Below are 19,497 nucleotides of genomic sequence, written 5' to 3'. Positions count from 1 at the left end.
CAGGCAACATACAAAAAGGTAATGACAATGCCTTAATTGGATTAATTACGCGGGCGCTTGATCGACGGATACAAACGAAAGCAGCTCGAAACCATTCGTGTTAACACAATTCCCGCAATTCTCATGCAAACATTTTCTTTGTTTCTTTGCCATTGTTGTTCGGGCTGTTGGTTCTTACACTCGGCTCCAACTTATTGTTACGGCTTATTAATTGGATACTATTAACGTTTTGAAACGTATTTAGACTCATCGAATTAGCTGTCCGATTCGAACAAACAAATGAAAAATCCTTCAGGCGAAATTTTCTAGCCGAATAATGACAGGAACACAGAGGTCACGTGTTTTAAGGACAAAAAATAAACACGCATGGATAATCGCATCATTTTATAGTTATATAACAAAAATAATGACAATTTTCTGTGTATACTCTGCTCGTTATTACGACTGTACGACGTATTGGGCATACATCGTTATAATAATACCATTTACTATTGCACGACTCTGTGCAGGTAGTTCGGTGCCTCAGCTGCGTCCAACTTCTGCCAGTGCCATACCACAAATAGCAGTAGAAGCCGACACTCTCGCGGTGCCTGATACAGTCGTTTCTTGTTTCAAGATCTTCTTTGGCGCTCTTGCGGCGTCTCTAATCAGTGACCAGCGTGTCTTTAGAGGCGTGGTTGTTCGAAACGCAGTGATGTAAAACTGTGCTTTATTTTCGTACCGAGGTCATCGTCCCTTATTTTTACATCGTTCGACCTCTGCCATCGTCTGTGAGTAGCTTTATGACTGTCGAAGATAACTATCATTAGCCTGTACGGTTATCCGTTGCTAATTTCGAACAGTCCGCCGCTAGTTCGTCTATCTGTTTGCCAAAAGCATTGTACGTTTGTACTCTGCTTCGTTTGGCTTCGCCGGTGGCCATCTTCTTTCTCCAGTGCTTTTTTCGAGTCACCGCTGCGGGTCGTTGTCCGTATCGCTGCCGGATAAGCCGTACGGCTAATACTGTACCCGCGCACTAACGAAATGAATATGAGGACGCGCTCTGCCAAAACAACAGATGATAGAAGCTCTAATAAAAATAGACACGGGCGGTGGTCTTCGCATAACAAACAATATTAGGCGTGCACGCGCTTGTAAAAATTAACGAGATAGAAAATAGATCGAACAAATAAGTATCACTAGCTGTTGTCTTTGTGATGGCTCTGTTGGTCCCACGCTAGACGATCGCTAATAGCCAACCACTGTACTTAGCGCTCTCTCATTGGGATACTGTTGGCTTTCGTCCGAGCTTTGCTAAGTTCAACTTTCCGTATTCGCTGTTTCCATTGGCACTTTCACAGCAACATTAGTAGCCTGTTGATCTAGACGTCTTGGCGGACTGACCCTGATTTTGAACCAACGATATGAGCAAGGGACACATTCTTGTGGGCTCATTCCGTCTTTTCAAGCTAGCTGTGTGTTAAAGGAGTGCCTATGCATTTTCATCAATAGCAACGCCTGCAGCAGAAAGAAGCGAATTGTCTTGAGAATGGCTGAGTGCGTGGGCAGAACCCAGTGTTCACGCCGTCACGGAACTTGATATGTGTTAGTTCTCTAGGACTGTTAAGGATCCTCCGCGTGCCTGTTTTGATGGGACGTCGCCTTAAGGAATTTCTGTTCTCTGCCAGCTGGCTGTAAAGTTTTTGATCGTATACGTGTACGTGATTTTGTCCCGCGCAGCCGCCCATGGCTGATTTCTGCCCGCGTGGTGAATGGTGAGTTATCTGTATTTTTGCCACTATTGCTCGCTTGCACAGGACGAAGGTGACGGAGTCAAGAGCCCTTACGTTACAATTTTAAAAGGTGCAACTGAGATGGCAACGAGAAAGGCTGCAGAAACAGTGCCGGCGGAGGTCCTTCGCCGGTCAAGGCATTCAAGCTTAGCCCTTTCAGTGAATCAAATGCTCGTACGTAATTAAGCAATATTTATTAATGTCTCGTTAGTTAAGAAGATAACTATTTAACTGAAAGTTGGAAGTGCTGTTTGATGCCCTCCGATGGGAAGGTACCGAGCAGCACTGTCCTGTTGAGCGTGTATGTACGGACTGCATGGCGACGCTAATAACAGTAAAAGCTCACGGAAAAGCTGAATAAACGTTGACGCCAGAGAAAAACTAGACGGGCGTCTTCGTTGCCGTATGTAATTACCATCATCTGTTAATTGTCTTACGTAGGATTAGAGTTTTTGTTCGATAAAATGATGATGATAATAGTAACTTGAATTGATTGAGCCAATTTAGAGTGCAAAAAAAATTAAAGAAATAAGGTTTTTCATCCGAAAGATGAAGTAGAAATTAACAGTCAACATGAAATTGATAACTGAGGAGATATAAAACCCAGTAGAATTAGCCAATACCATCTCCTACTCAAAAGCTCAATGCAGCAGTGTATAGGTCGTAGAGCGGGTCTCAAAACTGCAGCCTTCAGATCAATTTTGTTGATATATACTGTACATAATTGTACATTCGCGTCCTCACGGTACTCTCCTTTTTTGCCCTCGAACCGATTTCAACCTTATGCTCTGCTAATCTTAAGTCTATCCAAGGTAACTACTGGTGTGCTCAGTAATACGATAAATATATTCGTCTATCAAATTCTTGGTGCTTTTATATAATAATAGCACGGCACTTTTTAGAAATAAGTGTATCTGTCAGAACTAAGAAAATTCATTGTAAACCCTAAACCTCCAAAAAGTTTTTTCTCTGACCGTGCAAGCTCTCATCTGGCCTAAAACAGTAACAAAAATGAAAATCACATCTTATCTTGTCCGGTATATCAAGAGAAGTGGCCTAAACGATAGCCTTTGGCTAACTGCAAAGTAAGTCTATCCTGGGAAACCTCCCAGTTCCGGCTTCAAAGTCGGTTGCCGGTCGTGAAAATCACGGAAACTATAAGGTCATCTAGTCATATGAGTTTGGTGACTGTAAGGGGTGTGGCGGTAGTAACATCTTAAGATGTTGACCTTCTGCGCGGTTTTCTAACGTAAGACACTGAGCCACGGGGTTGTTTGTATTATATTGTAGCATTATATTATAGTTGCACGAGACAACGTGCCACAGTCTACAAGAACAGTCTATTTTCAGATGATGTCCCAATAAGACTTAACCAACGTCATCGGTGTAAAACCAGACTGACCGCACGCTGACCAGGAGACGATGAGCGACTTCGGTTAGAGAACCTGATAAAGGCCATATATACTTACATTCGTACAAAAGAACATAAAAAACGTTACACACTCTCTCTCTCTCTCTCTCTCTATTTTACAAGGGGAATGGGTGAGTACGCTGATCTGACTAATGTACTTGCCTGCAGCAGGTGTTCTACCTCTAGAACTCAATAGGGTGTAACAGCTGACTGGAATGGCATAGCCGACACTGTCAGCGGCAAATGGGCCATACATACGATGGTGGTTTTGCTCCTTTTCCTGCGTCCACTAAAAGCAAAGTCATTCAACCAAATTTATTCGGTGCTTCCTGAGAGTTCGGCTTGTAAGGAGCCTTACCGCCTTTTTTCGGCATCACACCATTAAGGCCCCCTTTTCAGGCTTCGCCATAAGTACTGCTACCAAAGCCAACTCAAGTAAGACGGAAGATAGTGCCTGACAGCCTGCTTCGTTCGTGCGACATTTCCGCCTCTGAGCCGAAGTAATGCGAGTTCTTTTAGGACAATTCTTGACAGGCCTTGTCCAGCACGTCGTCTTGCTAGCGCTCGACACAGCCGACCATTGCCCTTGACTTCCAATTGCACTCAGACCCTCCGGATCTCCTATCTTTCGTTCACCACACGATCGAATGCCTTCCGATGTTCTGCACACAGCCACATCGTCATACCACATTCTCTATAGGGCAGGTGTCGCGCGAAATGCAGAGGGGTGATGATGTCCGCAGCGAAGGAAGCGTTCTTTGTTTTCGCGATCTTTTCTTATTGTTATACGTATTCATGACTATATGCGAGCGTAGAATGCAAGAGGTAGTTACGGGACCTAAGCATTAATCAGAATTACTGTTTCGTCTTTATCATTGTCCAGTCTGCTTCTAATAGTGAACAATCCATCTGCAAAGGGTACCTTCGTTGCTGGCAGCGAAGACAAATACTATTCACCGTTCTTCTGTCTCGATCAGAATTTGGCTTTCTACGAAAAAGCATTCAGGCTGATCTTATGAAAGTAGCGGACATAAGGAGTTCAAAATTTCCCCATTGTCTAGAGTTCTGAAACACTGCTTTATTGGTTGTGTGCTTCATTATTGAGTAATATAAGAAATTACACTTGATAATATAGATTAACACTATCAAAAGAGCTAAACCCCAAGGTCGTATTGGATAATTGTCTACACGTTCTTCTAATAAAGTGCATAAAAGAGGAAGTGGCTCTTTCGAGTTGATGCCTATATTATTCGGATTTTTTGAAAAAAAATGTTCTAATCTATCGTCATAGTATGTGTATATAGACGACAACTAGAGTGCTCCCAGTGAATACTTCCTAGCAGCGCGGTACGCTAGTATAACCAGGACTAATGCTTTACTTGCTACTCTAGGTTTACGTTAGTTTGGACCACAAATCCATACTAGTATCGTTACTGCCGTTATTATTATTATTATCTCAGTACCGTTCCAGAGGCTTCTTTCAAATAGCTTCTGCCCCATGTCTTGTCGTAGTCTCGCTGCGTAGACTTTCACAGATACGTAATTGTTCTTCTATTTGCTGTTTTGTGGAAACTAAAAGTTACGTAAGCCTGGTTGCTCGAGCGGAAAGCGTTGTCTCTTGTTGTTAAGTCTAGGTAAGACACAAGTATTCACTCCTATTATTTCACCTCCTCTTGCGACTTGGTCTCGAGCCTCTCAGGCGGATGGCCATTTCCAACCAGCGTTCATTAAGTTGTGCGCCTAATGACGACGTGCATATGTATGCAGACAAGCGAGCCTATATCCTTACATCATGCAGTACGATTAAACCAATGTCTGCATAAGCCACCAGACTAGGCGATGAGAGGGAGCTTCGACAGAGACAGATAATGACGTAAAAAGGTAGAAATAAAAGAGGTAGTCGAAGGAGGAAAGGCGAAGGGTGGTGAGGGGTGCTGGTTGGTCGGCGGTCTTACGATAGCGCAACCGCACGTGTCTCGCTAAGCAGAACTACCGCCAAACTACTCAGAGAGACATAGACAGAGAAGGGAACAGTGTCAGATACGCGACTCACAGGGAGTCATTATAATCGGAGGTGATGCAGGCAGATAACGACGACGACGACGTTGGCCATCGCCAACTAACAAATCCACGAAGTAGAACACTAGGCCCTGTCCTACCTTCTCACTCTCTTTTGCTTTCTCCCTTTACGGATGAAGCAACTGCATGACGAACTGCGCTGATGACGGTAGTTAAGTTGCATCAACACCGCGACAGCTTCCTCGAACTAATCTAGCAACACCTATTGGTGTAGTTCAGGACGAAACGATAATGGCTTTCGTTCGCACCCACATTGACGCACGTACATAGCGACATTGACGAGGTCAAAAACATGCTAGCCAGAAAGACCACTTGGACACAGCGGTACCGTGCAAAGCAGTGCTGGCCACTTCGACTTTCACTGGACCTTTGCCTAGGCAAAGCCAAATACGTGGTTATAGTATAAATAAGATAAATAAAAATAAAGTAAAAAAGTAGGGAGAGAGATGCGCGATGAATATCCCAAAACAATTATGACGTTGTGGTCTCGTTGAAGCGGCCTTACTATCACCTGGAAGACGATGTGCATGATGGTGCTATGTTGTAGACGCTCTGTTGATCCAGAGGAAAAGAAGTTTGAAGACTCTTGTGGAACCGAAAGGATGCAGAAACCACTAATTTACTTGCCTGCTTGAATGATGATTATCTCGATTTGCGACAACGGCCGGTAAGGTGCGGTACAACTTTGGCAGGCTTAAAAAAGGACAACAGGACACCCCAAAGAGATTACAAGGGTACCTCGACATTCGACACACTCGTGTCGATTCACTGACCGAAGAACTGTCCATAGAGTGGCGGTGTTCCTAAAACAGTTGACGCATGGAACGATAGAGACTGACCGTTCGCAGGTTCAAATCTTAACTCGATCATTATTCGAAACATGGTGGCTAAATCACTCCAAAACGAAAAAAAAAAGCAAAGACGGAACCCGATCGACATTAACTACTAGGAACAATCCGAAAATGGAAGACTCGAAACAAGGCGACCGACATCTTGCTCACGCGGGAGGTAAATATGAGCCACTATAGCAAAATCAACGTTGCCCTCCAGTGTGTTCCATAGTAATACTCTTATATTGATGCGTTCTCTATGCAACTAATTGACCTGCGCATGTTAAGCGACTTCCGATCATAAAGGATAACAAGATATAGTGCATTTATGTACGAATAATTCATTATTCGGCTCTACCCGGTAAGTAGCAACGCCTTCTGATTTAATTCAGTCTCTCGTGGTTTTATAGCTACGAGCCAGTCAATCAATGATAGAACATCGCATTTGTTAGAAAGAAATACCATAGTGTTCTCTCAATATAATACTGCCTTATTTAAGGATTATTTTGGAGGACCTGCCTCAACCGGTATTTTACGGCGTGTTATTTTCCTGAGCGCACGCGCCGCTTCGATTCACCGCAGAGTTTTGAGGTAATCCGCTTTGGGAAGCTTCAAATCGGTATCGGGAACCGGTATCGTCGAAGGAATAAATAAAACGGTCGCATTTGACGAGAGCCCTGTATAACGCTTGGCGCTGCACTCTTGTTGTCCATCTGAGCTAGCATCTTATTTGGGGAGGCACGGCCTGTTTAAATCAGAGAATCGGGGATTCTAAACAGACGCGCCTCCGCAACTTTGTGTCATTTACCTCAGCAACGGATCGGTTATACGCTCGTTGTGTTCGATTGATCTTGAAGGATTCAGGTCCGAAAGGGGAGACGCATGCAAAACTTTCGAGGGTCTCCTAAAATATTTATATTGCCAATGCTACTCAGACGACGCACTAACATGAATGTTGATGACTCGCACAAGCAGTACAAAAAGTAAATAAACGTACAAACAGAGGACAAACTCATCAGTCAATGCAGAACCGGCAACTGTGGCCCTCCGTTGAAATTTCATCCTCGTACTTTTACTTCTCATAAGCGTTAATGGTGTTACGTTCAAAAAGTGGACGGCGCTTTTACTATGTTTAGTTACACTTATCACTTGACATTGTTTGTGGAAGTATATAAAAAATCGACAATGCTTATAGACGACTGAAAATGCGTATATATACGCCGCAGTTTCTGTCATGTCCCCGGCTGACAGCCAGGTTCATCACTGCGTTAATCTATTCGTAAGAGAGAAAGTATTAGCCAACTCGGTTTTGACGTATCATCAGCTGATGAGACGCTGATTTCGATTTTCATTTTCTTTTGTCGGTCTAGTTATTTGCGGTAGCGGTTATGTAGGTCGCGCTCTTTCTTCTTTATAACAGTTTTTATTCGTCTCAAATAGGTTGGCGTGAGTTCAAAAACGTACGTTTTTGTTTTAACATGTACATGTTAAAACATACGCACTCAGTTTTGTCGATACCGCCTTCAGACAACCGAAGATGGCTATAGACGCAACATACATGTGGAGAGGAAGGAAGATAATAACAATATGCGTGAAGCGTGCCGCCGTTTTCATCGAGCGTCAGCGTTGCGTAAGCCCGTGGAGGGAGCCAGTCAGTAGTTGACACTCCCCACCTGTACCATTTTGCGCTCAGCCAACCAATGTTCAACGCTTTAATGGATCTAGAACACTTGTCATAGAAGTTACTTTTAACTTTTTAATAATTAGAAAAACAACCCACTAGATCAGTAAAGCGTCCATACCTGGGAGACGCGAACTGGAATATAAATGAAACGCAGCGACTGCATTTGTTGAAAAGCGTGACAAAGATTCGCATAATTTAGAACTTCCAAACGGGCTTTTATAGAACAACACCGAACGTCCGGGTTCGGGCCGTCGTAGAAAGGCAGTTTCTGAATAAATTCAATGATCCAAAGAATAGGATTAGCCCAATTGATTGCCCAATTGAATACTGCGAACAATGTAAGCTAGCGTCGCATTTATTAAATTAATTTTACGAAAGCGAGCGAAAACGGTTCAGAGGTCATAAAAATGCCAGTTACCTTATCTGTTTAAAACAGAAAGATAGTTTGGCCGTCGTCTATAGAAGACTGACTATTCATTTGAGATTTCTTTAACACTAACTGTTCATTTGTGGGTTTTACAGTTTACGGCTGGCCTCTTACTCCTCTATCTGGATCGCACCCATTTCCATGAAGTGGGGTCAAATCAGTGTCTATTTAACGTACAAACATTCGCGATATAACTACAGATAAACATTTGGACCTCAAGGCTTTGCCTCATGGAACCACACAGGTTAGCATTGTGCAATGCCTACAGATTTTAACAGTGTGATTAATCCTCAAAGAAAAAAAGACGGGAAATACCTAAACGTATAGTGTATAGGTAATATGGGATGCTTATTTGGCTAACCGTGCTAGAGCAGTCCTGCAATTTTCCGACACAGACAATTTCACAATTCGATCTCGTTACCCATAATTAACAGTTCCCTTACGTCCTCGTTGCTAGTTGGACAGTCTGATTGACGTCCTCCTGTCCGAAAATATCCTGTCCAATTCAGATCCGACGCGGAAACGACACCTTGAGGTTTCGTAGACTTATGACGATTGACCAATGGTTTCGGTCGCCATCTAGCGAACAGAACTAATGGGTCAGATAGACGTTTAGGTACTAAATGAAAATTTCGAGTGCGTCTCCACTATAACATATCATTTTCTCCAAGGTTTTTGTCGCCAATTGCGTTTTAATTCAGGTTTAGCGTTCTAGCGAGGGTCGATAGCGACAGGAGCACAGTGCAATGCTGACCGCTGTTTAAGGGAGTAGGTGTTGGAGCAGTCACGAACATGAATGAAGACTCTGAAGATATGTAATAATAATAATATAGAACAGGATGCATAAAAAGGGAACGTCGATCAAAACGCTCGTTGTTCCCTACACGTAAAATTGTCAAACAGTAAAACACAGGCGAATATATTGTTCGACGATAAGTTATACAGTGATCACACATTGAGTAAACTTTCGTTGCGTTTAAGATACTGAATCTGAGCGGTACATATATTGTAGTGTGTTTATTTTTAACAGTTCACCGACTTGCTGAGCTATGGAAGAAATTAATGGGGCCTAATTGTTGATGCGCTCTCGAAACTTAGTGATCTGTATATAAACAGCTATGAAAACATCGGACGCCTATTACCTTTGTCAAACCTAGGAGTCGTTTCCTTAAATAAACCTCTCTATGAGAAATATCATTGGCAGCTTTTTCTTATTTTAACGTGACGTTACGCTTTAATGTGGATCATGGGTCCATGCAAATTCGGTAACGAGAATCAAACTGATACATCTTACAATATGGATCGAAATGCCGGACACGCTGATTGCAAACCATACGTGCCTTCGACAAAGCTTAGTTTAGTTAGTAGGCTTTTAGCTAAAACAGTCGAGACAAACGGAAAGTTTAGCTGCGAAGATCAGTGTCCGGTCCAAGTAATAAGAGGTGATGATCGGAGCCTCGTATAACTACAGAATCACTTTGGGACAACTATTGAAGTGTTCCCGTCTGCAGGTAGCTAAAAGTTAAGTTTAATCTTAGATAATGCGTCTTATTTACTTTGTTGAACTGAACTAAATTGATTATTTCTCGTGAAAAACAAGATGGTTTAGAACTGTCCTATACTTTAGCCATCTTTATGCCTCTGTAGATGCGACCGACGGACTCCACGAGCTGCTCCACCTAGCTAAGTTCGCACACTAAAAGGACCAAAGCCACACGTCACCTACAAAGTTATCAATGTATAGAGCTGCTCAGAGACCAGCCCTGGTAAGAGGCATCAATCGTTGAGTGTAGAAATGATAAGCATGTCGAAGGTAAGAAATGAAAATTGAAGCAACTAAGTACGCATTTTCGACGATTGCTGGATAAGCTAAGCGAGAAGCAGGACGCGGGGCCGTATATATGGGGGGATTCGGGGCCTGCACATGCTTTAGTGTACAGCGTGGATTAACCAATCTGTGGCAGACGTAGCCTCACTTTAGTCAAAATCGATTATAACGGTCACAGATAGCACTGTGAAAGTATCAATTATGCCTAGTCTGGGCCTCGCGCAGCAAATAACTCTTCATAGGCTGTAAGAGTAAATGGAAAATAATTTATTACACGGTAATTTTACAGCTACAGAGACTCTTTTCGATATAAACACAGTATATATCGCTTGCTTGAATGGGCTCATGTCCCGACAAATTCGCACATGCTGCCACAGCTATTTTCACAGTTATTTTTTCTATTTAGTAATCTTATGGGAGTTACCCCAAAACGCATGAATCCATCTACCTAAACAAAGTTTTGCCCGTTTGTTTATTCGATCCGAGTCGACCCCTTGAAATGGACCGATGGAGTTGATTTTTGGCAAATAGCGTGTTATAGTTTTATGCAATTAGTTTCAGCAAATTAGTTTTATTGTGATATTTGGCTTTCTCGGGCGTTTTTTCTTCATAAGAATCTCTTATAGCTGTCTACGAGAAGGTTGAAATAGGCTATTTTTTAAAGTTTTGTCGAAATTTTTTTTACTGACAAATGCTAGCTGAATGTTTGCGTGGATCGATCTTGCCGACCTTAATAAAAAATTCCAAGCATGCCCCAACAGCTAAAATAGACTTTTAGGCGTAAAGACGGTCAAAAGCTCATTGAAGGATTTCTCTCACCCACGTGACTGTGGGGTTTCGAGTGTTTTTAAGCACACTGTTCAAGTGTAAACTGGAAAATCGTAGCGGTTAACACGATAACATTTTAGCTACATATTTCGTTTTAAAATATAATAAAGATCTTCTTACCAGAAATATCGAGAATGTACCAAAATATCGAATATTTTTTTCCCTACCTCTCTATTCCCTTCTCTCTCAAGCCAGTCGATATATTTTAACAAGCAGAGTGAAACTAAATGTATCTTTCTTTAGCTAAAATTGATATTTCGGCGTTACAGATCTCAGTTTTCAGGTGGACAATGCCGTTTGAAAGGTGAAAACGTAACTTAGTGTTCTATGTAAGAGAAGATGTAAGTTCTATGTGAGAGACGCCAGTCAGTAGATCTCGACGAGTTGAAAAAATGCAATACATCTACCTTTAACTAAAATAGATATTTAAAGTAGAAGTGTGCACAGCCCACTGATCGTGTCGGTTTGACATTTTAACAGTGAGATGAAAAGGCGTTTCGAACAATTTTCTAATAAATGTCAATTAAAAAATTAAAGTGACAAATGTAGAGCTGATTTCTTCAATTTTCAAAATGTGGACAAAACATAAAAAATGACAAAAAAAATTCCAAGTAGGTAATATTCCAGAAACAAACTCAGTATGCCAACCGAGAAATATCAAATACGCTTATCTTCATTCTACATAATATATATAACTATTTACTAACAGAAAAGGATTGAAATATCGATCAATCATTGAAAACATATCAAACCATTTTTAAATAGGTATTGCATCATCCTTAATAGAATATGTCGTTACTCATTTGAAAAAAAAATATTAAAAAAAAACTCTTAACATGTTCCAAGAATCGGGTCGATAGATTAGCCGACTCTAATTGCAACCTCCGTTAAAAGTAGGTTGAAGATCGATTGGATCTAATAGCTGCCCTCAAAGATCGGATGGCCGACTTCGTCATATACGTCCCAGAAACAAAGTCAGTTGGCTGACAGTAAGAATTCCGTAGGGACATTGTAGAAATTATTAAAAACCTACACATCTCGAACAAAACAAACTTAAAGTTGGCTAAAGCTCCTGGGGAGCATATTGGAGGAGGCTACATAACTCACTATAGAAATCAGCAATCAGGTCAAGAGAAACAGGGTAATTGCAACAGGATAAATGCATATGTGTAGTCGATCGATAGTTTTCTATACCCTGGATGGACGAATCGAATTCACACAGGGAAAACGAAGAGAAAAGGCCGTCCACTATAGGATTATGCAGCCGAGAACAACAGTAGTGCACTGGTTTTTATGTAGTCTTGACAGCAATAGTACACGGGACTCATAGTATTTAATTTATATTTTACCATAGAGCCCTTAGATATATATACAACTGACTGTGATATAGTATACGGGAGTGGCTGCCATACCGAGCGATTTGACTACCACAAGCTTCAGTGGTATACTTTATACGCGACGACTGGTTGAATCTTTGACGTGGTCATAAGGAATTATCGGGTAATAAAATAAACATCAAGGGTCCCCTGCGATATCATTTGTGGAAGCAGGACGAATAGGAGCAATTTTCGAAACGGAAAGGTCTAACGAAAGTGGTTTCATCTGAGGGCAAGGTTTTAACCTTCCAGAAGGTTATTCCTTCCCCCCCCCCCCCCAGTCTCATTAAGCTGTAATTACGGTCAGGACAAAGCACTCGGCTAATGCAGCGCAGCTATGTTTTTCTGGCTTCTGTGAGCACTTTTTCAGCTATATAGTATACCTTATTATCAAAACATTCAAAAAATAAGTAAGAACTGGCGCAAGTGTATTCGTATTAGTGCTATATAGTTTAATTCTTAATTACGTTAAGTGGGGTAATAGTCTGGCTTCTATTGTAACCTATGTGCTATGTTTACCGATTTTAGGTATATCTCGTAAAAGGACATTTAAACCCTAATCAGCTGTATAGGCCTAACGTTTACTGAAGACTGCAACAAACCCTTGTTAGTCACTTGATCAGCTGTTAATTCTAGAAGGTTTTAGTCAGGTCAAGATGAAAAACGAAGTAACTAATACGGTTTGTTACTACGATATTAATGGTGCTGCTTTTTGACAGGAGCAGATAGATTCGATAGTTCTTTTTTCTTCGCTGATCAGTAGCCCTCGAATCTTACCGCTGGAAATCGTAGACGCAATCGTTACTCCTTGCGAAACATCCTTTGTAAGCAACTGCGTCATAAATCGCAAAGCTTCATAAACGTCACGTACAATATCGGCCAACATGTCCGTTTGCCTCTAAAATTAGATGTTTTACGAATGTTCAAGCAATAAACAACTTCGAAGCTTTCTTGTAACTCTCTGATAAGTTACTAATTTTCAGCTGTGTTGATTTGCTGAGTAGTCCATACACACAATAGGGTAGACTTTCCTCCACTACAGTGCCTACTAGGTTGTACATAATCATGTATAATATAAAATATGACTGAAAAAGAAGGTCACATTTTAACTGACAATAAATTATCTCAACACTTTATATAGATATAGAACTTCTCGTAGTAGACATACGCCAAAGACCATTTGTCGATTAAAAATGTTTAGTTTAAAATACCAAATGATGGTACATAGCGTGACCTTTACCTTACAGCTAAATCTGCCACCAATATGGTAGAAACGAATTTAACTGCTTCCAGTACCCCCAACATATGTCTGCCTATGAACTGTGAACTAAAAGCAAGAAATCCCTGTTCGCACCGTAAGAAGACCTAACAATTTTCTATTATGTTTTCGAAAAATTACAAAAGCAACAAGCGTTGCGGAAGGAGCGAAAGATCTAACAAGAAGGTGCAAAAGCAGAGAACGGAGGTAGCGCAACAAGGAAAATGTTCTCTTGTCCTCGTGAGTCCTTTCTCACCTGCGTTGCACTGCCAATGAAAGGGAGCCTGTTTGTTTCATACCAGTGTTGACGAAAGCTCTGAAAGTAGGCCTAAGCCGGATGAATTCCTTTTCTCTCATGGCCTCAACTGACCCTCTGCACGCAAGCAAGCAAGCAAGCAAGCAACTTGATACGCACGAAACTACACATACATAGATGCGCAGAGAAGGACATAACACATTCGGAATTGAGTAACTTCAAATATCTAAATGTATTTTAGATTCTTGCAGCATTCATTATAGCCTATCATGCGAGTATCTCAAAGGAAAAAAGATGATGTATGGCATCGAATGTGCTGAAAACCCTTTACACAAAGAGAAGCACACTGGGTGCACTTGGGTACGCTGTCCCGAAGGAATGGAGAACGGGAAAAGTCTTTGTCCTTTGAAGAATAGCGCTTCTTTCGTGGACTTTGCCCCCTGTGGTTTGACAATGCGAAATAGAGCAAACGCACCGGCTTAGCGAGAGGAGCGTTTTTACTTGCGTTTTCTGTTTGGCAAACGATTGGCCACTGTCTGACGCGATGGGGTGGACCAGCGAGCAATAATTGCGTGAATGCTCGTGTTAGGCTTGTCCAAAATTAGTGGAGCCCTTCACTAAGTTGATGAATTGCGTCTTCATTTATTATTTTATATTGAGCACAATGTCTCTTCGTAAGTATGCACTATACAACGAAACTGTATTATATACTCTTTGTCAATGGCTGAACGGGCTGGTCCTCGAGAAGGGACTGATGCAATGATTTGTCGTCACCTGCCACATTACGCAAGCACTCTTACACCTAATCATTCGTCTATTTGCAGTACTGGCTAACTGGTCCAGTACGAGTTGTTCTCACATGGTTTTTTCAGTAAACGGTATGCTATTTAGGGGAGCGGCAAATTAGTGCCGTGAATTGCCTATGTATTTAAGCATAACTATACATCCTGCCTAAATTTAACTAGTAGCTGTTTCCTTATCTCGCTTTGCTTGTTGCTGTTATAGCACTTCATCATCGGTGATGTGGTCGGCATGCGAAGGTTGTCGTAGGAATGCCGCCAGCCGAAAGCTGGACGAAGCCGGAAGCCATCGCTAATGGTCGCTTCGGTGAGGACTTCAGTTTGTCCCGCCACACCGTCGAGTGCTATCACCGTTGCTATCACGATCACAATAACGACAGCAGTGTCATCCCAAGAGTCAACAGTCGCAGCAATCCCAACGAAAACAAGAACCCTGCACCGACGAACTGCAGATACGATTGTTTACAATCGGCAGCGATTGAACTGTGCGCGCACGGGAGTAAACATCAACCCATCGACAGTTACATCTGTATCCGCTGCTCTTTTTGTGTCACGACGCAAAGCGACCCCCGAGTCAACAACATTCGATTCGTAGATCAGCATGGGTTCGAGTGGGATCGATGGAGTCGTTGGTGGCGCTGTTGGTTCTATGGAGGCAACAGCGGCAACGTCTGGTGGAGTGGAAATTTTCGACATGGCTTCAGTAGCCGCGGCTGCTGCGACCGCTGCGGCAGCCGCCGGAAATTCGATGACCCCCGAGGTTCCAGAAGGGTCACCCCTCCCATCGTTCGCAGCACTACCGTCCATACCAGGCCTGCAAGATACACTGGCCTCTGGCGTAAGTGCAGTCCTCGATCCGCTCGTCGGCGAAAAGTTCAAGCGATTATTGTTCGCCAATTTCTCGCCGCTCGAGTACCCGAACCCAGTCAGTGCGCTAAATCCATTCGAGCAGAGTCTCGAGAAGGAGAATCCAACGTGGAAAGTCATCGGTAGGTGGATTCTACTTTCACTTGTAATATATTATAGGGAAAATAGTCTTATTTGCTGGTAGACAAGTGCCATATACCGTTAGAAGGCTCTCTTTTCGCTTCTGCTTTACAGGCACGTTATCACTGACAATTGTTGATCTCGGGCTTCAAAGACGGACGATGAAAAGAAGCAAATTTTGCTAAACTGACATTATTCTGAGGTTAAGAGCTTCGCGTACGGGCCACAACACTTGTTCAGTAGAGAGTGAGGACCCTTAGGCCAAGAAATATGGACTTATTTAACAGTCATTCTCTTCAAAGATACCTCAAGCTAATTTTAGCCAAACTTGAAAATAGAACAAATGGAATGCTTTTTTAAATTGAAGACGCTTCTTTTAACTCCGATTAAGCCCCTTGTGAGCATAAATCTCAACTGTGAAGTCCGCACCATGTGCACTACGCCCTTTCTACGTCGTTTTGAGAATTTTTTTTTACCAAAGTCAGATAAGAAATTTAGCCACATTTGTTTCACTTTAAACACTCGTCTTTGAAGCCTGAAGTTAAACTTAAATTTTCGCCGTCCAATCAACACAAGGGCAGTAAGCATATTCAGCAAACAAAAAGCTTTCCAATAATGCCAACATCTACCAGTTATCAAATCATAGGTCGAAAGATGAAAGCAATCAACGAAAACGACAATGGCTCATTATTCATTAGGCGTGAGCGAAAGCTCTTTAGGCTATTTCGCAGAACGTACACAATGAGGATACATTATTCGACTGCTGAATGCATAACAGTGTAACTTATTTCAATGGCTTCAGCTACTAGCTTTACGGAGAGAATCTGCATAGATGTGTAGTTTTGGGGTCCCCAACTTGATTCAACGTGGATTAAGTTGGGGACTCCATTTCGATTTATCAGAGGACGTTAACCGTATCAAATCAAGCGTCCTTCATTAGCTCCTTTTTGTACACATCATAGTTAATCAATAGTGCAGAAAACGATGACTGTCGCTACCGCCTAACGTGGCAGCCCTTCTAACGCTTGTGAACATTGCAGTGGTACCAAATCGTTCTCTCAAACGGCAGAAAAGTCAATAGATCAATCAATGTTGAGAAATTCAGCCATCAACTTACTTCGACGAACTTGTCTATGAGACTCATGGACTAGTCCAACGTTTCCCTTGAATAAAATATCTCTAAACTAACCTAACAGATTTTGAATAAGGCTACTTTGAGTACCTCAGTTACTTTGTCTATAGATTACGCATCCAATATACTAGCGATTCATTGCTTTTCACAGTCTATTTCCTATTATTGCTACTGAAAAGACCAGATTAGCGATAATATTTTTCCCATAATCCAATAACTAATGGCTGCCAAAGAGGCGTTAGTAGTATAATAGCAATGAAGTACACGCATAAACGATAAAGCTGAGGTGTAACCTCGTAATACAGTGTCCCTGTAACTTGAAAACAAAAGTGAACTTACAAATCAGGTCAAGAGCACATTGTTACCAGGCAATCAATCATAATAACCTAAGTATGTTTATTGACGCCATCCAAAGCGTGGCAAATGAATCTTGTGCGTTTTACCTAAGTCTGTCCTATCTCGTGTTCGCACACTCGCCTGTGGCTGACGTTGCCACACGACGTATGCCATTTTTTATTTACTATGTAGAAAGTCCATCAAACTACCGTGGAAATGAATGGGGTCAGCGATAGTTTTGGCATTTATTCTCTAATTTTTTCAGCACGCGAGGTTCGTTCGTGCTTGATAGCATTATACTAGACAATCTGCAAGTTTTCAATTTGTGTAGCACGGAAAGCCAGTATTGTAAAGTGGATTTCGACAGAAACTTAAGTCACTGAACCATCTGTTATTTGACGTAGGTTAGCTTTTTTTCTAAAAATCGTCATATTCGTGGGTATATGAGCACACGAATTACAGCTCGCACAAAACTTCAGCCTTGCTCATATAAGAAACCTCCTAGATGTCGACCTTTATAGACTAAACTTAAAACTGTAAATAATCTTTATAGTTTTTTATTTACTTTTTTTAATATAGACGCATCGTATATACAGAGTAATTTCTCAAAGCATATGTACGTTAGGTGGCATAAGTTTTCCCCGAGAGAAAAATTAACGAATGAAAGTAGTGAAAAAAGCTATATTTCGCGTCGTACCCAACAGATGCAAGTCTATGAGAATCGTCTATGCGTTTCGTGGCAGCAGTGCTTAATAAGTTATAATCAAAATGAGGCGATAATATATGGATCAAATTATGTAGTCTTCAGCTTTTTCATTAGCTGAATCGGTGTCGCTGTCCTATGTCGATTAACGCCGACTATGACTCATTCGGCATGGAAATGCGCCAGTTAAGCCTTAATGAGTAACGAATGAAGACTAGGGCCGTCAACAATTACCCATAACGGGCTTGACTATATTAGTTTTTGCTCGCTGTATATTTTGATTAGGTGTCGGACACTATACACAAACTCGGTGTAGGCTCACCTAATGGATACTCGAGTAAAGGTGCTATGCCTATATTATTGATATTTTTTTGTGTGTTTTAAAAAAAAAATTTTAATGCCTATGTTCTATTCGCAGTAATATGGACGCAGTGCCCTTCTAGGCGCTGCTGTATAGAGAGATAAGGCCTGGGACAATAGCGCGTAAACATTGTATTAAGATGGACAGATCTGTGAACTCTGCTGTCCTTTACCCGAGTAGGCGATGAGAGATTTAGTCCTCCATTATATTTGTATCCGGACACATTTCCAAATATCTCAACAGACACAAACGTGGTAGCTGTTCACCGACCCGAAGATACATTTCACTCTCGTTCTCTCATAATGCAATTCAATTTTCCAAAAGCTTTTCATTATTTTTTGTAAGAATCCAATTCCGCGTAGGCGTAAGTAAAAAAAAAACAACAGTAACCAATAATAGTTTATCCTTTGTTGGTTGTTTCTCTGCAGTTCTGACGTGCATTATCGTGCTAACGGCAATCGGGAACATTCTTGTGTGTGTGTCGGTCCTATCCGTTCGTCGGCTCCGACATCCATCAAACTACCTACTTGTATCGCTTGCCGTATCGGACCTCTGCGTCGCCCTACTGGTGATGCCGTTTGCGATGTATTTCGATGTTGTCGGCAAGTGGTACCTCGGCGCCACTGTTTGCGATCTTTGGGTAAGTAATCAAGGACATGATCCTTCTAGACGATAATAACTACAAAAAAATAGGCGTATAAATATTTTTGTTTTTCACTTGTGTATATAAAAAGATATCGATAAAATTACACCAGTGAAACTAATATGCTTTATAGATGCATGTTAAAAATGGTATTGGCTTGACATAGTAAAATGCTTACGTGTCGAATGGCTTAAATATAAGTCCGCTAAAAACGGGAAATCGGATTTTCCTATATTGGGTTGATTAAAAGTTCCCGTTGTTTTTTAGTTACTTTAAATTATTGCAACTCTCGAACAAGTGGGCACACCTTAGTTGTACCAGTGCTTTCAATTCTTAAGACTATTTAAAATCTTTCTGCTAGCTGATGTAACCCGAAGAATATATTGGGCCGTTCTTAAGCGGCTTATTTGTCGACACGTTTGCGGACTTCGGCCTCATTTTTGAAGTGTTTCTCCTTCTGGCTCTGCTGTATTGACAGAAACAAGTTATGTCCAAATGAAGCTATGTCCGGGCTATGCGCCAGGTGGAGTAGAGTTTCCCATAGGAGATCCGTTAGCACTTGGTGAGTCATCAAAGCAGTACGCAATATAACGTCATGATATAGCGATATCACTTTGCGCCGCTTTTTGCCAGTTCAGAGTTTTCTGTACCAGTTCCGTGACTCAGACGGATCAGTTGACTTGCATAGCAATCTCCTCGGATTATTTTCAAAGGTTTAACTAGCTTATAATAAAGCAGTATTTTCTCATCGCACGATATGCAAATGTATAGCTTCTAAACATGTAT

The 19,497-nt window shown here is 41.6% G+C and overlaps 1 protein-coding gene across 6 annotated transcripts in view; it reads left to right on the top strand.

The window, feature by feature from the left end:
- The window catches only part of LOC111250607 (5-hydroxytryptamine receptor 1-like), a 287,617-nt gene that overhangs the window by 249,601 nt on the left and 18,519 nt on the right, over window positions 1–19,497 (top strand). For 3 of the 6 annotated variants that reach the window (XM_086990142.1, XM_022806009.2, XM_086990138.1), the window contains exons 1-2: window positions 15,012–15,538; window positions 18,497–18,708. In XM_086990142.1, the coding sequence (XP_086846268.1) occupies window positions 15,151–15,538; window positions 18,497–18,708 (600 nt within the window). In that variant the 5' untranslated portion in view covers window positions 15,012–15,150. Of the gene's footprint in view, window positions 1–634; window positions 1,755–14,754; window positions 15,539–18,496; window positions 18,709–19,189; window positions 19,274–19,497 lie in introns of those variants that run through there. The other 3 variants (XM_086990140.1, XM_086990139.1, XM_086990141.1) reach the window with 2 other exon arrangements.

The sequence above is a fragment of the Varroa destructor genome, unplaced genomic scaffold, assembly GCF_002443255.2.
Source record: "Varroa destructor unplaced genomic scaffold, Vdes_3.0 BEIS01000005.1, whole genome shotgun sequence".
NCBI lineage: Eukaryota > Metazoa > Arthropoda > Arachnida > Mesostigmata > Varroidae > Varroa > Varroa destructor.
This window is presented reverse-complemented; position numbering and strand designations above follow the sequence as displayed.